Here is a 19,957-nt window from a genome sequence, read left to right on the forward strand (position 1 = left end):
TAGGATTTTAGGGTTTTAGGCTTTCTAAATTTTCCCTCTTTTGATTGGTCTACTTTCGTAATTTCTCCCTCTTTTGATTTCTTGAGGTTTTAGACTTCTTCCGTCTTTTTATATAAATAAATCACCTCTTCATCACTATTTAATCCTTCACTGCTAGATTTTTCACTGCATTTCCCTCCCCCTCTTTTATTCCCACAAATTTTTATTCTTAAGCTGCTGGGCAAAAAGAAAAAAGCTATTTGATTTTTCTCATTTATCTTTTCTCTTCCAGAAGATTATAAATTTTGGTACAAGCGGGAAATGTGAGCATAGTTTCGAACGATGGGAACCAGGCTTTGCTGCTTCCATTCCCCAAAATCAACCACCAAAAGAAATGATGGCAAGGGTGGTGTAGGTATGGGTTCCGATTTAATTGCTTTCTTTTCTTTTCCATTCCACGAAAGGGGTCATTCCCGTTACCTTTTCTAACCCTTGTCATGTTGGTGAACAAGTGCTCCATTGTTGTTTATTTGGATAATCAAACAACAAACCTTCACTCAACAGCTATCCCAACCTTTAACCGCAATCGGCATCACTACTGTAGGGCTGCCCTTTTATTTATTTTTGGACCCTTGCAGTTGGCATTCTTTCCCCCTAGGCATGTGTTCTTTTAGTTTCTTGTGGAAATTCTTAGATTCCTAATGTTCAGTTCAACTCTCATCTTGTCAATCCACATGACTGTGCCTTTGCCCAATCTTAGGTTCCTAAATCTATGTTTGACAAGACCTCCTCCATGCAAGTATGAAGAACATAGTAATGCTTATTATAATGACATGTGGATGAAGGTTAGAAGTTGGGACCACCTTATAATTTAGATGATCTTTATTGAGCTAATCCTTATCGTTCAGTTAAGAGTTTCTTTAGATAGTTAGGTTTTATTTCTAGATGAAGTTGGGTTTTAGTTGAGCGCATTTGTTTCATTGGCTCTTGCTTTTATGTGTGCATCAGAAATAAATAATGTCGCAAATGTTTGATGTGAAAAATAATCTTCAAGATAAGTGGAACACACGTGTCCAAGACTCCAAGGAACTTCCTGAATTTAGAAAATTGATTATAGCACTAACAACAGGTTTGAAAAGTGTCCTAACTGTGTTCACAAGGGTACAAGTTCACAAGACAAGTGCCTATGCTGCATATAATTTGAGTTGCTACTACAACCTGAAATCTACTATTCATTTAGGAGATTTAATGATCACTACCATCCTAAAACACATATCTTTTACTGAAGATACGATATGCCTTAGATTCACCTGAGTCTTCTCTGTTATTTCAAAAGACATGAATCATCTTTGACGAAGTCTGAGCTAGGATCTCAAACTGAGGAAAAACTAAAACCAGAATACAAATGGAGAAAGGCAGATGTCAAGTCCTAGTCAGAGCCTTAGGCTGCCTATATTGCTAGTCTAAGATACTTAATATTCATCTCGCATCTTGAACTCTGGTAATAGTCAACCAACAAGTTGAGTGATGCAGTCTGTGACATCTCGTGTCCATGTTCATTTGTGTAATCATCTAAGGACCAATCTCACTCTTTAGTTTGTCAGATTTCAGCTGAATCCACATAAAAATTTCACAAGAAACCGACTATCGTCATGCATCTACATGTTTTGGTTTGAGTTTGCAATTATTCTAGCACGCCTACTTATGGTTGAGTACTATTTGAGTTATCTTTATATTGTAGCTCCTTTTAATGTTCTATTTGTCCATGTCATGTTTGCTTGGTGCTTTTTTTTTCCTTTCCAAACATTTAGCCTCCTCTTTTTTGTACAACAAAAAGTTTCATTTGCCCTTGTCCTGTTTCCTTCTTTTATTAGCCATTAGTCTATTTTCTGTAAATTTCTGGACAAGTAACATCAAAATCTTGTATATGATGCTAAAGGTATGAAGATAGTGAAAAATTGCTTTCCATTGCGATGAAGGGAATGTACCTTCGTATTATACTTCTTGCCTTCAAGGAAGGAATTTTCTCCAATATTCAAGGAGAAGGTGGAAGCTATAAATCAATTATAGCAATGTGATTTTCCTCACAAACGTTTGCAGTCAACCACAATATTATTCTTCACTCAATCTGTTAGTGCCATCTTTTTGGTTGAATTAACTGCAACCTTGTCCTCTTTTATTGTCTCACCAAGTTCTTTTAGATCTTCCACCTATCCTTGTCATTCCACTACCAACTATCTTACCCCTTCTAACGGCTACATAAATTGGTCTCCGTTCACTTCAAACCATCTTTTTACCTAACTTCTCATACCTACACTTATTTTTTGCTAATCATTGTCACATGTCAACATTCTTGTCTAAGTCACTTATTTCTACTTTTTTTAATTCTTAATTGCATATTATTATGATACAAGTACCTCACATGGGTGAATCTTACATGTAGAATAAGTAACATGGATCGGCTTGCGGAAACTAAACTCGTACCATTAGCTTGGAATGATAGAAGTCTGATATTTTTTATATATGATATTTTGTCTCTAGAGTTTTCTTCTTTAGTCATATATATGTACTTTAAATTGAATTAAATAAGATTTTTTGAACTGCTAATTCACATTTTTATTTCTTATATATACTCCATTTTCTATGGATATGAGCATACAAATGACTTTATACCAATGAGTTATAGCTAATGATTTAAATATCGGTTATCGAAAATATATCAGATAGCCAAAATTCATCTCGGATCCCGGTTATCGGGAAATATCGGGGAAAAGTAGTAAAAATTGGAGTGTTATGTTGGATGGTGAGCATATATAATATAATCCTAAATGTAATTTAAGCACATTTACTGAAATATCAAGAGAAGGTTTTCGAGAGAGGTAATCGATAGAGCCATAGAGGTCTTTGAATGAGAAATTTGCAAGTGATTTAGGGGAAAGAATAGTGGAGGAAGAGAGAATTAAAGTTAAATGATGAGCAGATGTGAAATAGAATGGGATAGCATGACAGCCATGACTTTTGTTTAGTGGATGCGTATCAAGTATGCAAAAGGAGGGTTTTTGCCTTCAAACCCAAACTGATTTATTTGAAATGCAAATCGTAAAAATCGGGTGATCTTTAACCCAGGAGAAATTGGTCTATTTATCGGATTTACAGGGATACATCGAGACAAATTGGTCAAAAATGATATGCGATAAATTTTTGCAGAAATTATATCGGCCATGACCCAAACCCTATATATCAGCGATAATCGATAAAATCGGCCTATTTTTAAAACATTGCTTATAGCAAATGGATTATTGAAAATTAGATAATTTGAATTGGACAGTCTTTTCAAATAGTTTGAAACTTAATAGAAATTCAAAATAAGGGGGTGGATGACTTATTTCAAAATTTAAAATCCAGAGTTAGATAGTTTAACCATCGGGCCTCTCCTTTACAATATTCCTATTTATTTATAATATTTTAAGATAAAAAGAGAAAAAAGTCAGCTTGCTGAATGAGCGTGTGGATATTTTTTATTCAAAATTTTAAATTTAAAATTAAATAGTTTAACCATCAAAATCTCCTTTGTAATATCTCTATAATATTTAAAAAATAAAAATGCTATAATAAAATCGACGCTCCATGTGATCACAACATGAAAAATATCTCTTCGATGTAGGAACTACTGGGATTTTGCTAGGTGGCAAGGTCATCTTACATTGACATTTCATTATGAAAACTTCTAAATTTTGGTATGAACTAGAAAGTATTAAGCCAAACCATGCAACATGCAGCAATCAAATAAAACGTCACAGATAAAGGAGATATAAGATCTTCACATAATGATTTGATTTAAATAAAGTCTCATGCTTGAACCTCAATCTTGTGATGCTTACATTAGAATTTCAACTTAATTAAAAAAGTATATGTGGTTTTAAAATATTTATCAAATATCTTAAGAATCAAAATATTTATACATAGAATAATCTTCAAAACCATTAGAATTTCAATATGATTATTAGAAAATATCAGAAAAAGCAAATACTATCTTGTGTAATTTGTGTAAATAATTTGTTTTTTGGCGATTGCAGGTATTTTTTTAAATAGGCAAGTTTTTACTTTTATAAATCTTTACATATTATATATATTTTTATGGTGTCTTGTTTTCTATTTACATTTTAAAGAGACGCGCATGAACCAAAAACCACTCTTTATAAAAATCAGTAAAGACAGTATCAAATCAATAAATAACAAAAAAAAATTGGCAAATTCATCAATAGTATATTAGGAGCAAGACTGATTCATCAACTTTAAATATAATTTGACAGGTATAATTTTGCATACATGACTTTACTGTTAATTTTGGAGGAACCCCCCTCAATTATGGTGAATGTCTTAGAAAATCCCTCTTAACTATTTTAATTTAAGAAAACCACCCTAAGTTTTGACATATTATAGATAATCCTACTCAACTTAAAAAATTAGAGAAAACGCCCTCAATTATGGGGTGTCTCACAAAACCCTCCTAATCTTTCACACTTTTTTTCCCAAACCCCCTTGATGTCATTTCAAGACGTAAAATAACTGAAATACCCTTTTAAAAATAAACCCATTCAATTACAAGGAAACCCCTAACCGGTAAAATAACTGAAATACCCTTTCTTTTTCTTATCCTAAAAAATCAGAGTAGTTGTTTATGATTGACGGGTATTTTGATAGTTTTTCAATCACCTACCTGTCATGTGACACGTGACACACTAGACCTAACAATATTAGCTTTTAGGGCGTAAAGTGAGAATAGTTCATCGGGGGTTTCTCAAAATTTTAAACTAGAGAGGGGTTATCTACATTATGCTCAAACTTGAGGGGTCTCAAATTAAAATAGCTAATTGGGTTTTTTTGAGATGCACCCCATATTTTCGAAATTGGGGTGGGAGGGTGGGGTGGGGTGGTGAAGTGAGGAAACTTCAAGGGGTTATCTCAAATCTTCATAGTTCAGAAAGGTTATCTGTAATATGCTCAAAACTTGGGGGAGGTTTAGTCAAATTAAAATAGTTGAGGGGGTTCCTAAAATTAATCCATGATTTTGTGTACAGAGGCTCTTTACATGAGTTTTTTCTTTAATTTCTATATTTAAATATCTAAATATGAGATTTTTTTAATTATATATATTTCTAATCTGATAAAGATTATAAAATATATGATTATTTAAATTTTTAATTATGGATAGCTTTAATTTGATGGGAATTTTACGTGAATATAAGATTAGATGTGCACATGTCACCTTTTAGTAGGATAAAAAGAGATGTGGATACTTATAATATGACACATGTCAACTTTTGGTGTCTTTATAATATGACATATGTCAATTTTCTCTTCCTTTGGAAATTCCATCAATTTCGCTTTATATATCAAGGAGGGATTAGCCAGATTGCCGCCTTACAAAACTTCTCATTCAATTTCATAGACCTTTTTCTTCAATCACATATAATTATAGAAATACTCAATTTTTGATCATTCTACTAGGATTCTATGTATGAGATGGTCTTCCATGATGAGTTTGGATGCTCAGCAATCGAAGCCAAGAGTATCTACTTGGCCATCTGGTTCTTTAGTCAAGGTCCAAGGAACATGGAGAAATTTTGTTTTCAATCACCAAAGTACAATCATTTGCCATCAACATACATGTGTACTTTTGCATGTAATGTCCTAATCAAATTAACGGCCAAAAACCAACAAGGATTCCAACTTAGCTGACTCGCCGAGTCGACATTCTTTCATCGACTCGAATGGCGGAACTTGTCGGCCCTCTTGTCGAAGACGACTCGCAACGAGCCCACTCGACTAATTATTCGACGCCTCACGAGGACGACTCGAAAGGCATAACTTCTCGACGAAGATAGACAGCCTCAGCCTCGAGCCTCTCCCACTGACCAACGTGTCGGCATCGCATTTAATGTTTGGCAAACAGATCATACATTTAACCTCGATAGTCTTCATGACTCATCAGACCACGTCAGCATTGTCATGTCACAGATCACGTCTCATTTAGTGCGGAAGTCATCTCTTCCCTAGTCATTAGCCGACATTTGTAAAGTGCTGACGCAGCTACCAGCCTATACTTCTTCACCGCCATGTTGTGCTCAGCCGAAGTGACAATTCTCCCTTTATATCATCAGTATAAATAAGAGGTACTATTCTAACAGAAGGGGACTTTGATATTTCTTCAGAAAAAAGACTCTTAAACAATATATGCTAATTATATCGCACCCACAAGAATTCTCACAATTCTTCACTTTCTCCACTCATTCACCAGTTGACTTGATCGTCAGAGGAATGACGTGGGAATCACTCGTCATTTCTTGAGTTTCTACTTGTACAGGCTTCAGCCACTCAACTCAGAACTGGATATTCAGGGAATGAAGCGGCCCCTTATCAATCTCACATCCATCCAACCATTTTTATTGACTGTGTGATCATTAACATCAACAATTTGACGCCCATCGTGGGGCTACTTGCTTTTTCGAGAAAACATGTCTGGTTCTGATGATAGGGCTGATCAGTTTCACCCTGTAGAACCACACTAGAGCTACGTTACTCTAGCTCAGCTTGAAGAAACAACTCACATGATTTCTCAATCTCTCCAATAGCAATTCTCTACTTTCACTAGTGAGCTCCTTAGCCGGCTTCCACAACCGCAACAAGATACCTCAGCTATTTCTCGGCCTTCTGGAAACCTACGGTCGGAGACTCACCCTCTTTTTAGAGCGCAGTAAGTAGTCCCGCCTCGGAGTCCTCGTGCTGCTGCCAAGCAGTTGAGGGATCGCGTTGAGTACGCGACCCCACCACCTCATCGGTCGACTCGCCCCGGAGAGTCTCACCGACGTCTTCTCTCTCATCAAGAAATCAACGGCGAGAATCCTGGCCCTGATCACCTTGGGGACCACACTAGGGAAGAAACCTCTTAAGACTTTCCCTCATCTCCGTGCCTCTCCAACCCCCTCATGGAGAAAGTTTCCTTCGCCCTCATTAAGGTTTTAAATGCTGTATATCGGATTCATGTCGGGCAACCAAAATTCATGTCGGATAGCGAACCATTTCCGATGGATTTCTACTCAATTTTGGTCACCAAAATGGAATGCACTTGTCTTGTTATAACTTATCCTACTTGAGTTGAGTATTCATCATTAAGACACGAGTCATTTTTTATTTTTTGAAGGGAAACATTAGAATATTATGCCAATAAATAAATAAAATACACATTGTCAAACTAGAACTTTCAAAGTGCCTTGCATAAAATTAACATAAAGTAAAATGCCTTGTATAAAATTAACATAAAGTGTTAGACTTTGAATTGATTTCAAGTTACGGTTCAAATTTATTGTTTACATTACGCTTTGATGTATTTTCAATTTCAATTTGTAGAGATGAAGACAAACAAGAGATCGTGACGGAAAAGAGAGCAATATTTTTTTCTTTGCACCAATCTGTATTATATGCTATCAGGTTACTATGGGAACAAAAGGTTAAAAAAGAATTAATCAGGTTACTTTTGAGTACTAAACCCAAACCCCAATACTTATTAACTCAAAAAATAAAAAATAAAAATAAAAAATAAAAAATCGGTCGATTTTCGATTTTTCAAATTTAAAAATTGGCTAATATGTACGCAATATTCCCCGACATGGACCTAAAAAATGATATCCAACCTGAAATGGTCATATTCGTGTCGCTCTAGCCTTTGATCTGACTTGTCGGCCGACATTTAAAACCATAGCCCTCATCATCACTGCGAGGAGACTCCGCCTTTACTTCCAGGCCCATGCCATAATTGTGCGGACAAGTCTACCTCTGAAGAAAGCGTCGGGTAGCTCACAACCACGGGGAGAATGGTCGCCTGGGTAGTCAAACTCAGCGAACATGATGTACAATTCAAACCTAGGATGACAATCAAAGCTCAAGCCTTGGCCGACTTCCTGATTGAGTCAACCTTTCCAGACGACGAGCCGGACTTATCTTTGTCGTCAATTTAGCGAAATCACCTCATATTGGTTGCTGAGTCGACCCCGCCAGACGAGAATCAAAGCTCAAGCATTGGCCGACTTCCTGATTGAGTCGACCTCGCCAGACGACGAGCCGGACGCACCTTTAGCGTTAATTCAGCGAATTCCTGATTGAGTCAACCAAGCATCTGCTGCATAGATCCGTTGCACTCTAGAACATGGTTCACTCGAATTCACCTCATAGTGGTTGTTGAAGGTGGATGGGTCCTCTGGAGATACCGTCAGCGGAACGGGAGTGGTCCTGCTCAGCCCTGATGGGTTAACGCATGAGCACTCCATTTCTTTTGACTTCTTGCCCTCAAACTATAAAGCCGAATATGAGGCTCTTCTTGCTGGCCTTTGTGCGGCACAAGCACTGAAGGCACAAGCACAAGCACCAAGGGCCCGAGACGGGAGAGTCCTACAACATTCGTGGAATGTTGAGCACTTGAGATATTTTCAATAACTTTGTACACAAGTTTCATTTATTATTAATGAAAATCTTATTTGAAACTGACTCCTGTTTCACACTCCCGTAGTGCCAAATCTATGTTGGAATTCTAAGCCATTGGTGTCTTCTCAGGATAAACCCAAGGCACACTCGCCATTTGGTCGACTCCCATATTTGTCACTCGACCATTATGGCTAGGCCAAAAGACCCACTTTCGTCCTGGACACCCAACCTCAGGGTTGTCATTTTGTCGAAAAGATCTAGTTTCGTCCTGGGCACCCAATCTCAAGTTTGTCATTTTATCGAAAAGACCAAGGCGTCTACGTAAGTCGTGGGCATCCAACCTCAGGGTTGACACTTTACTGAAAAGACATTGGCATCCTTATTAAGTCCAAGGCACGCACCCTAAGACCTTGATATCATCACGAGTAAACCTAAGGTATGGAGTGCAACCGTTCGGTCGTTTTCGACGAAAAGACCTAAGCACTACAACTTGCAAGTCTTCGTCGACAAAAGACCCAGACATCTCGCCAATATAAGGCGTAAAATGAGTCAGTTGTCTCGACCCTTCAACACTCAGGTTGTCCCAACACGGCCGACTCATAACAGTCCGCACTTGTTCTCTCAACAAAATTAGAATTGCAAACAACCAAAGCAACGAGGAACAAGTGAAGGCAAACTCCAGAATGAGAGTAAAGTCCAAATCTTTATTCCAAACCACACTTTATTACAAAGTTCATTACAATATCCATGTCAATATTTACAAAAGGCATATTGATATTTACAAAAAGAAGCAAAAAATAAATATACAAGCCATCAGATCTCTCGGCCAGATCCGGGAGTAGGGCTTAGGAGGTCCTGGGCGGGGGCTTCTGGGGCAGGAGCAGCAGAAGAGGAAGCAAGAGGGTTTTCTCCAGGGTCATCGCCTGACTCGTCGCCGTCGTCCAACGCCAATTCTAACCCCCTACACTCACCTCAATCTCCTTAAGGAGGTCGAGTCAGCAAGAGACTCGGGGAGGGTAAAGACGGTCAAGTGCGGGACTAGAGCTGGGAGGGAGCAGCAAAGCCGGTTAGTCGACAGCAGATTTGCAAGCCAAGACCACCTCAGTTTTACCTAAGGGACCTTAGCGCTAGTCATCAACCACTTTTACCCTATACTGCTCTGAGTCCAGGCGAGTGAGCCGCTCCTCCAGGTTCTTAACTGCCGCGACAAACGTTTGGTAAGACGAGCGCTCCTTCTCAAGGTCACACCTCAGTTGCTCGACCGAGAGATGACCCAATCGAGCCTCTTCCTCGGTCGTTGCCTTGATGCGCCTCTCGGACTCGACCTCTCCTTCCAAAGAAGCGAGGCGATCGTGACGCTCGGAGAGTCCTTGCCGCAAACGGCCAACCTCATTCTTCAGCCGGGCTACCTCTCATTGGAGCTTCTCAATGGAAGCCACCCGCTTGACGCCATGGGTTCTGAACCCCTTCAGGAGCTTTTCCTTTTCATCCTGCTCCTGGCGCTAGCTGGCCTCATTGCAGCTCAGCTCAGCTTCCAAGGCAGCGACTCTCTTCTCTGCTTCCTCCCTGGTGGACCTCTCCCTGGTGAAGTCCTTCCGCTCTGACACACTCTAAGTGAAATGGGCCAACTATTATGGTGTTTTCAATCACCAAAGTGTAACTTTTGTCAGCAACGGACATATGTACTTCTGCATGCAATGCCCCAATTAAATTGACGGTCAAAGACCAATAAGGATTCCAACTTAATCGACTCGTCGAGTCGACATTCCTTCATGTTGACTCGAATGGCGGAACTTGTCGACCCTCTTGTCGAAGACGACTCGCAACAAGCCCGCTCGACTAATTATTTGACGCCTCACGAGGACGACTCGAAAGGCGTTACTTCTCGGCGAAGTTAGAGGACGGTCTCAGCCTTGAGCCTCTCTCACTAACCAACGTGTCAGCATCACATTTAATATTTGGCAGGCGCATCATACCTCTAGCCTCAATAGTCTTCATGACTCATCAGGCCACGTCAGCACCGCCATGCCACAGATCACGTCTTATTTAATACGGAAGTGATCTCTCCCCCAGTCGCCAGCCGACACCTGTAAAGTAAGTGTTGACGTAATCGTCAGTCCATACTTCTTCACCGCTATGCTATGCTCAGCCGAAGTGACAATTCTACCCTTATACCATCAGTATATATAAGAGGTACTATTCTAATAGAAGGGGACTTTGATCTTTTTCCAAAAAAAGACTTGTAAGCAATATCTGCTAATTATCCCGCACCCACAAGAACTTTCACAGTTCTTCACTTTTCCCACTTAAATTTACCAACTGACTTGATCGTCAGAGGAACGACGGGCACTGTTTTAAATATCGACCGATAATAGATATTATCGGCCGAGTTATCGGATTTGGGAGCTCTCCGTTAGGATAAATTAGATTTTTAATCGGTTATCATTTTTCTAGGTTTATCAGCGATTTATCGCCGTTATCGGCACTTATCGGCCGATAAGTAAGACTTTTTTATCGGGATTATTGGGATTATCGGCCCATTTTGACTAACATTATATTTTTTCAAGGCTATGATGCAAGTTTCGCTTTCTGCAATTGGTTAATGATTCTAAACATGATGATTTACATTTTGGTATGTTTATATTTCATTAAACATGATTAGATTACATTTTTTAATTGTTATATTATATATACACATCATCCAATATATCACTCCGATAAATACTACTTATCCCCGATGTATCCCCGATTTTCGCTATCCGATAAGTATTTTGGCCGTTCGATAAATCTCCGATAACTGATATTTAAAACCTTGACGACGGGGGAACTAGTCCATGTCCTCTCACGAGTTTCTACTTGTGTAGGCTTCAGTCACTCAACTCAGAACTGGATATTCCTCTAAAATTGGATATTCGAGGAAGGAAGCGACCCTTCATCAATCTCACTCTCATCCAACCATTTTTATTGACTGTGTGATCATTAACATCAACATTTTCCTTTTCCTTTTTTCGGAAAGGATAATGCACCATGTCACTGCTTTGTGTTAAGCAAGATTATTTGTAAGGATAATTATAATATGCAATGTTTTAAAAAAAAACTTTGTCTAGCCCGCCTAGGCATATGCCTAGGCCTACGTGGTACCTTGGCCGCCTACCTAGCTGGCATCTAGGTGATACCTAGGCTTCTCACCTATATTTTGGGAGGGCTTAGGGGAGCGGTCTACCTACATGGACTGCAACATTTAGGCATTGATCATGATTTCCTCCATTACAGCCTCCACAACCTCCAACTTCCTTCAAACTCTTTAACTATGAATGCCTCCTCTTCCTCTCCTGACCTTGAACAAAACATCCTCTACAATCACTTAAAAAATCCGCCTAGGTGTCAGTACTGCGCCTAAGTTTTCTATAACATTGGCATTTACTATCATTAATTTTAATTAAAAACTAAAAAATTAGGAAGACGGTTACGATCTGACGACTTACAGAAGGCTATAATTTGAAGACTTTCACGTAGATTAATGAAGGTTACAATCTGACGACCTTCACAACAACCGATGAAAGCTCTAGTTCAACAGTCTTCACAATCAATATCGGGAGATAATCTGACAACTCGTATTTTCGAGCAGCCAAGGTGAAGATCATTCAACAATGGTTTTTACAATGCTCTACAGAAGAAGCTACAAGTCAACTAGCCCCTTCTAAACGCGAAAGTCATCTCCGCGTTTCAATTCTTGAAACACAGGCGATCCCCGCGTTTCCAATCCTAAGCAAACCAAACGCGGGCAGCCCTCGTGTTTTTCAACACCCAGCGAGTACCCAACTCCGCGTCTCCATTCTAAAACGCGGAGTTAGGGTCCTGAACGCTAACGTGGGCGTTTGACTCGTTCAAACACGAGCTGAACGGTTGTAGGAACCGTTTTCCCTCCACGATTTGAGGGATTTCCGCCCCACTTAGGAGCGGATTAAGGGGGCGGTTACACCCCTCTCAACCCCATTATGGAGAGAATTAAGTGGGGCGGTTACACCTCTTAATTCCCTATAAATATGGGTAAACTCAATTGAGTTCGGGCTGGCTTTTTGGATCTGAGACTTGGCAGCGAGGGGGGAACTTCTTGGCTCGGATTGACCTTGGAGCTTGGCAGCAAAGAGAGGATATTAGGAGCATTCTCGGATTTGGAGATCGACCACCGGAGCTCTCTTCTGGCCTTGGCATATTAACCGACTTTCGATTCAAATCAACTCTTTCATAGAGTTTCAAACTCGTTCAGAGTTATCAACTCATCAAGAGTTTTAAACTTGCCACGCAAGTTCTTCACAGCGTCGAATCGTGAGGAGAAGACATCGTTCTAGTGAATCAAAACGTCGAATCGTCAACAGAGAGCAAACTCGACGCGATCATTCGAGGGAGGCACTCCATCGCCACCGTGAAGAACTCAGACTTAAACAAAGGGAAGAATCAAATTCATTCTCCTCTTTTTTGTAATCAGGAAATCCAAATTGTAATCGATTTTGAGAGAATACAAGTTAATTTTCTTTCACTGTCTTTTTACTACAAAATTTTTTCACAAATAAAAGTTGGCGACTCTGCTGGGGACAAGCTTCTCTGATGAAGAAGTTGTGGCGTAATTCGATGTTCATCTCACTGTAACAATCGTCGAAACTCTCGTGGTAGAGTTTAATCAAGCCAAGTTTGAGGAGGCTATCTCCTCCGGATCCCTTAGCCCCAAGGTTATGCGCAAGATCCACAAGAGTAACTTGTATTATCTGCTTGGGAGCACGGTAGCTGATAGGGCGCTGACTACTTCTATGGCTAGACTTTGGCATTGTTTGGTGCTGGGATATATTATTGGTTATACCGTGCACAGATTGTTGAGGAGTGCTATGTGTAGGCATCAAAAATTGCCTATAGTTCTCCACAACCGGTTCAGTGTTAACGAGCGACGATGAACCTAAATCTCCAACTGTTGCTGGAGTGCCGAAGAAAGTCCTCTCATTTGGCCAAAATTCATCAAACAGCCCTTCCTCTGAAGGATTGGGCTCTGCCTCTGCCAAAATCGTTCAACGAGTTGAAAACTCCACACCCGCGTCAGCACGACGTGTCATGGGTGGTAAAAGGCCTACGACGGAGATAGATCCAATCAACGTCGATGATGCCCCTGCAAAAGCCTTAAAACAGGCCAAGAAGAACGCTGCTCGTCGAAGAAGAAGGTCTCAGCGACGAGCACAACTCTGAGAAAGTCGATCCTCCAACCAACGCGAACTTCGCGTTCGTAAGTTTAAACGCGACCCTGAGCTCCGCGTTTCTACTTTAGAACGCAAGCCTCATATTTATGAGCCCAAACATGAGCTTCGCGAGAACCAGACTGAACGCAGCCCTCAATGGCGTGTTTTACAGCCAAAACGCGGACCTCAAGTCTACGTTAAAAGCGAACTTCAGCTTCGCGTTTCCCAGTCAAAACGCGACCTTCGCGTCGACACTGAAGAACGTGACCCTTGCGTTGCCAAACCAAAATGCGGACCTCGCGTTTCAAGTGCCAAACGCGACCTTCGCGTCCCAAGTACCAAATCCAATACCGAGCCTGGTATACCGTGGAGCTTCGGGGCGCTGCTCCGAACCCCGCCAGGGCGTATTCCATCCCCCCCCCCCCCCCGGCGACACCCGTCTGGCCGCCACGCACGGCGTCCGCAAACAAAGACACAGCAACACCGCGGAACCCCCGAGACCCTCGAATACTCTGCGTAGTGCGATTAGATTGAGAGGCAGATATAAGAAGTTCATTGATCCAAGGCATCTAAACCAGATTCATGTCCACCAAGAGCCAGTCCTGTCCAATCATAGACTGGGGGTTCCAGTTCAAACCTCACGATCAGTGAGTAATTCTCATCGAATCTTTACAACAGATTTAAGAGAGTTCATATTGAGAGAAAGACCTATGCAACAAGTCATTCGTTCATTCTAATGTGAACGACTGATTCCTACGGTCCTCTCAGGATGTCAAAGATGCTCATATGCGGCCAAACTGTTGGTGTTCGACCAATTTACGAACGTTGTTTTGCCCAACCAACGACGACGTTCTCACAGGAAGAAGTCTCCAGAGACCGAGTATCCTGAGGTCACTATCAATGTGATCGGTAGAGGGAATGCCTCCGGTCCTAGCTCCGACGACTCTGAGACAAGTCGTTCACCGATCGTCAGAAAAATCGCTAACGAGTTTGAAGGAATCTTCCAACACACTCGGACACGAACGGGAGTCATTCCCCCTGTCAACTATCGGAGGTTAGCCAGAGGAACTAATTCCGATGATGAACACTCAGCCATTGCAGAGTCCCAATCATCAAGCTCTTTTGTTGAACATGAGAGCTCCGCTTATATGACGGAAAATCATGAAGATCTCGCGAAGAGACTTGACGAGCAGGAGGCAATGCTCAAATCTCAGCAGGAGGCCATCAATGAACTCATGGCCCTGTTGACTCAAATCGTCATAGACAAGGCCAAATCTCAGGAGATAGATTCGCCACCTAGGCAAGAATCTTCCAGGAGAAAAAACGTCTTCATCCCGACCTTACACAAGCAAAGAAAGGGAAAAGTGGTTGATGGTGCTGCTTCTGATCAAGAAGCCCACAACCCGAAATCTTCCTCTGATGAAGCAAAATACACCGAAAACGAGCAGAATCTCCAGTCTGTCAAAATGGAAGAATTGGAAGCCCGTCTCAATGTCATTGCTAACAGAAGCGAGCTCCAAGATGAGGGAGTTGTCAGGCCCTATCCTGTCGAATAGGATGCAGCCCCTTATCCTCCAAAATTTGAGGTCCCGTCGCTACAAACTTTTGACGGCACGGGATCACCGAACCAACATATCTATCATTTCAAGTCACAGACTGAGAATGTGATATCAAATGATGCCATACTGGCTCGATTGTTCATTGGTACCCTCAAGGGAGTTGTCTTTGAATGGTTCAGAAAACTGCCTGCGGGATGTATCCAAAAGTGGGCGGATCTAGAGAGACTCTTCCTGTCGAGATTCTTTGAAGAGGATACAGAAGTCTCCATCCATACCCTTCTCGTCACTAAGCAGAAGAAGATGGAATCCGTCAAAGCCTTCGTCAATAGGTTTCGAAACATGGCTCTGTGATGTTCGTCAGGTATGACACAGTCTACACTGGTAGAGACATGTCGACACAACTTGCAAACCGACCTCCCAGTCCGAATAGGAATTGCAGAATGCCGTTCTTGGAGACAACTAATCTCTCAAGAAGAACAGGCTCAAAAGATTATTGTCAGGATCAAAGCTGAAGAACAAAGTAGGCAGGATCAGCCTGAGCAATCGGACCCAGCCCAATCTTCTCAGTCAGAAGGGGAAGATACTACGGCCACTAAAGCTAATCCTCTTCAGTAGGATGCCAGGGTCTCTAATAACTATCACGTTAATAATTACCTCTGATAGTCAAGCTCGTTAGATAGTGGCTCATCAGGCGATGTGCCATGTCTGCTCCTTTTTCCCCTCTACATTTGTTCAAGACTGGGGGTTGGTTTATCTGTAGTTCATTGGATTATGAATAATAATTTTTTTTAAGTTGTCATGTTCAATAGAATACCTCTGTCAACCACGAAGTCTACCAAAACTATCACATTAATGATCACCTCTGATAGTCTATCAATCTGCCAATCCGCTTAAATAGGATGGCAGGTCCATAAAACTATTACGTTAACGGTTACTTCTGATAGTCCCCCAATCTGCCAATCCTCTTCAATAGGATGGCAGATCCTCAAAACTATCACGTTAACATTTACCTCTGATAGTCCTTCAACTTGCCAATCCTCTTCAATAGGATGGCAGGATCACAAAACTATCACGTTGACATTTACCTCTGATAGTCCATCGGCTTGTCAATCCTCTTCAATAGGATGGCAGGATCACAAAACTATTACGTTAACATTTACATCTGATAGTCCATCGACTTGTCAATCCTCTTCAATAGGATGGCAGGTTCACAAAACTATCACGTTAACAGTCACCTCTAATAGTCTATTAATTCGCCAATCCTCTTTAATAGGATGGTAGGTCCACAAAACTATCACGTTAACAATTACTTCTGATAGTCAAACTCATCAGATAATGACCTACCAGGTGATGTGCCTCTATTTTGACTTCATGGATAGTACCCCACTAGGCGATGTGTCTTGTCTACCTCTTTTTATTCCCCTGTTAAGTCTTAATCAAGACTGGGGGTTGGTTACTTGAAATCCATTGGATTAAGAGTAACGAATCTTTCACATCGTCGATTTAACATTACACTTCTGACGATCATCATCCCCATAGAGTATGCATTCAACTCGCATTACTCCTAATTTGTCACGTTAACAACATACACCTCTGACAATCAACTTATCAATCCTTACCAATAGGATGATCGGTCCTCAAAATTGCGCAAATCGTAATCTTCCCCAGCAAGACACTAAGTCTTCAAAATCTTATTCAAATCACAAGCATCAAAATTCATCACTTCTGATGATAAACTCATCCATCAAGTTTCCCCAGCGAGACGCTAATTCCTAAAATCTTATGCAAGTCACAAGTACACATTCTCTTGTCACGTTAATATCAAACACCTCTGATAACCCACTTATCAATCCTCTTTAATAGGATGATAAGTCCACAAAGTTGCTCCGATCGCAACACATTCCTGTCACGTTAACATCATACCTCTGACAACCCACTTATCAATCCTCTTTAATAGGATGATAAGTCCACGAAGTTGCTCCGATCGCAATACATTCCTGTCACGTTAACATCATAGCTCTGACAAAATTAACTTATCGACTCTCCTTAATAGAGCGATAGGCCCATAAATTTTAGTCAAGTTAACATCACACCTCTGACGATCAAACCAACTTATCGACTCTCTTCAATAGATTTTAGTCAAGTTAACATCACACCTCTGACGATCAAACCAACTTATCGACTCTCTTCAATAGAGCGATAAGCCCATAAAATACTGTTAGGTTAACATCACACCTCTAACAGTCAAATCCCCCAATGAACTTGTTAATCTCTTTTCAACAAGAATAGCAAGTTTTTATTATAAAATTCCTAGCGGATTAAATATTTTCTGGAATTATCCTATTGATAATAAAGAAAATTTCTGAATTTCACTCTAAATGGAAATTCATGCCAAGTTAATATTACACCTCTGGCGCTTCCAACTTTCTTTCAGTGTTTCAAGTAACACAGGAAGAAATAATGACAAAGCCTACGTATTCAATATCGTAGCGGGTCGTTATTAATAACGTCAAAATCTATGCCTTACACGCATGGAAAAATTTATCCCGAATCCTAAGTAGGGATAAGTCAACGCCTAACACGCGTTGTCGGTTAGTCTTTCACCGTAAAAAAAGACAAAAGTCTACGTATTCGACATCGTAGCAGGTTGTTATTAATAACACCAAAATCCATGCCTTACACGCATGGGGAAATTTATCCCGAATCCTCAGTAGGGATAAGTCAACACCTAACACGCGTTGCCAGTTAGTCTTTCACCGTAAAAAAGATAAAAATCTACGTATTCAACATCGTAGCAGGTTGTTATTAATAACGCCGAAATTCATGCCTTATACGCATTGGGGACTTTATCTCGATTTCTAATTAGAGATAAGCCTACGCCTAACACGCGTTGCCGGTTAGTTTTTTTTCGTAAAAATGACAAAGTCTATGTATTCAAAATCATAGCATCAAGTCTAAGAGGGTTCATTCTCTTAGCACAACGTTACATGTGAAATGGATTCAAATAATTCACATGCTAGCCCGACTCAAACGGTAGTCGGTAAAGGCTTATCAAATCAGTTTATGGCTGAGGGTTTGTTAAAAATCCTATGCATGTTCGTAGATCCATTAACTTAATGGATGTGAGCCGGGACTTGAAATAGATGAGCTAAAGATAAGTCTCAAAGACTTAGTCAAAAATGTACGAAAGTCACTTCCATGTCTTAAGTTAAAACGCTAAGGTCAGACCCGCGATGCAAAAACCAAACGCTGAGGTCATACCCGTGTTCCAAATTCAACATGCAAGGGTGAGACCCGCGTCTTACGTTCAAAATGCAGGGTTCATCCTCCGCATTCCAGAAGTAGGATTGTGATGCATACCTTCGCACAGGTCCTGCATGGCAAATCTCATCAACCAAGATGCATTCAAAACGAGTGCAGAGAACGACTCCTTTACGACAAGGAATCAACAGCTCCAAGATCAGAGTTGAGATCCAAAGTATTCCGAAAATTCGTCCCAGTCAACCGCGAACTTTCGAAAACTTTGGAGGGGTGCTGTAGGCTGTCTAAAAAATCAAAATAGATAGCTGACCCCCTATCAAACACCGATGATGGAAGTTACGATCTGACGACTTTCAGAAGGGTATAATTTGAAGATTTTCACGTAGATTAATGAAGGTTACAATCTGACGACCTTCACAACAACCGATGAAAGCTCTAGTTCAACAGTCTTCACAATCAATATCGGGAGTTACAATCTGACAACTCTCGTATTTTCGAGCAGCCAAGGTGAAGATCATTTAACAATGGTCTTTATAATGCTCTACAGAAGAAGCTACAAGTCAACTAGCCCCTTCTAAACGCGGAAATCATCTCCGCGTTTCAATTCTTGAAACGCAGGCGATCCCCGCGTTTCCAATCCTAAGCAAACCAAACGCGGGCGGCCCTCGCGTTTTTCAACACCCAGCGAGTACCCAACTCCGCGTCTCCATTCTAAAACGCGGAGTTAGGGTCCTGAACGCCAACGTGGGCGTTTGACTCGTTCAAACACGAGCTGAACGGTTGCAGGAACCGTTTTCCCTCCACGATTTGAGGGATTTCCGCCCCACTTAGGAGCGGATTAAGGGGGCGGTTACACCCCTCTCAACCCCATTATGGAGAAAATTAAGGGGGGTGGTTACACCCCTTAATTCCCTATAAATATGGGTAAACTTAATGAGTTCGGGCTGGCTTTTTGGATCTGAGACTTGGCAGCGATGGGGGAACTTCTTGGCTCGGATTGACCTTGGAGCTTAGCAGCAAAGAGAGGATATTGGGAGCATTCTCGGATCTGGAGATCGACCACTGGAGCTCTCTTCTGGCCTTGGCATATTAACCGACTTTCGGTTCAAATCAACTCTTTCATAGAGTTTCAAACTCGTTCAGAGTTATCAACTCATCAAGAGTTTTAAACTTGCCACGCAAGTTCTCCACAGCGTCGAATCGTGAGGAGAAGACATCGTTCTAGTGAATCAAAACGTCGGATCGTCAACAGAGAGCAAACTCGACGCGAGCATTCGAGGGAGGCACTCCATCGCCACCGTGAAGAACCCAGACTTAAACAAAGGGGAGAATCAAATTCATTCTCCTCTCTTTTGTAATTAGAAAATCCAAATTGTAATCGATTTTGAGAGAATACAAGTCAATTTTCTTTCACTGTCTTTTTACTACAAAATTTTTCCACAAACATTATCC

At 40.9% G+C, this 19,957-nt stretch overlaps 1 protein-coding gene across 1 annotated transcript in view; it reads left to right on the forward strand.

The window, feature by feature from the left end:
- The window catches only part of LOC109850046 (putative serine/threonine-protein kinase), a 29,066-nt gene continuing 9,353 nt past the window's right edge, over positions 245-19,957 (forward strand). The window contains exon 1 of the mRNA XM_020419949.1: positions 245-394. Within this exon, the coding sequence (XP_020275538.1) occupies positions 322-394 (73 nt within the window). The 5' untranslated portion in view covers positions 245-321. The remainder of the gene's footprint in view (positions 395-19,957) is intronic.

The sequence above is a fragment of the Asparagus officinalis genome, chromosome 7 (assembly GCF_001876935.1).
Source record: "Asparagus officinalis chromosome 7, Aspof.V1, whole genome shotgun sequence".
Taxonomy (NCBI): domain Eukaryota; kingdom Viridiplantae; phylum Streptophyta; class Magnoliopsida; order Asparagales; family Asparagaceae; genus Asparagus; species Asparagus officinalis.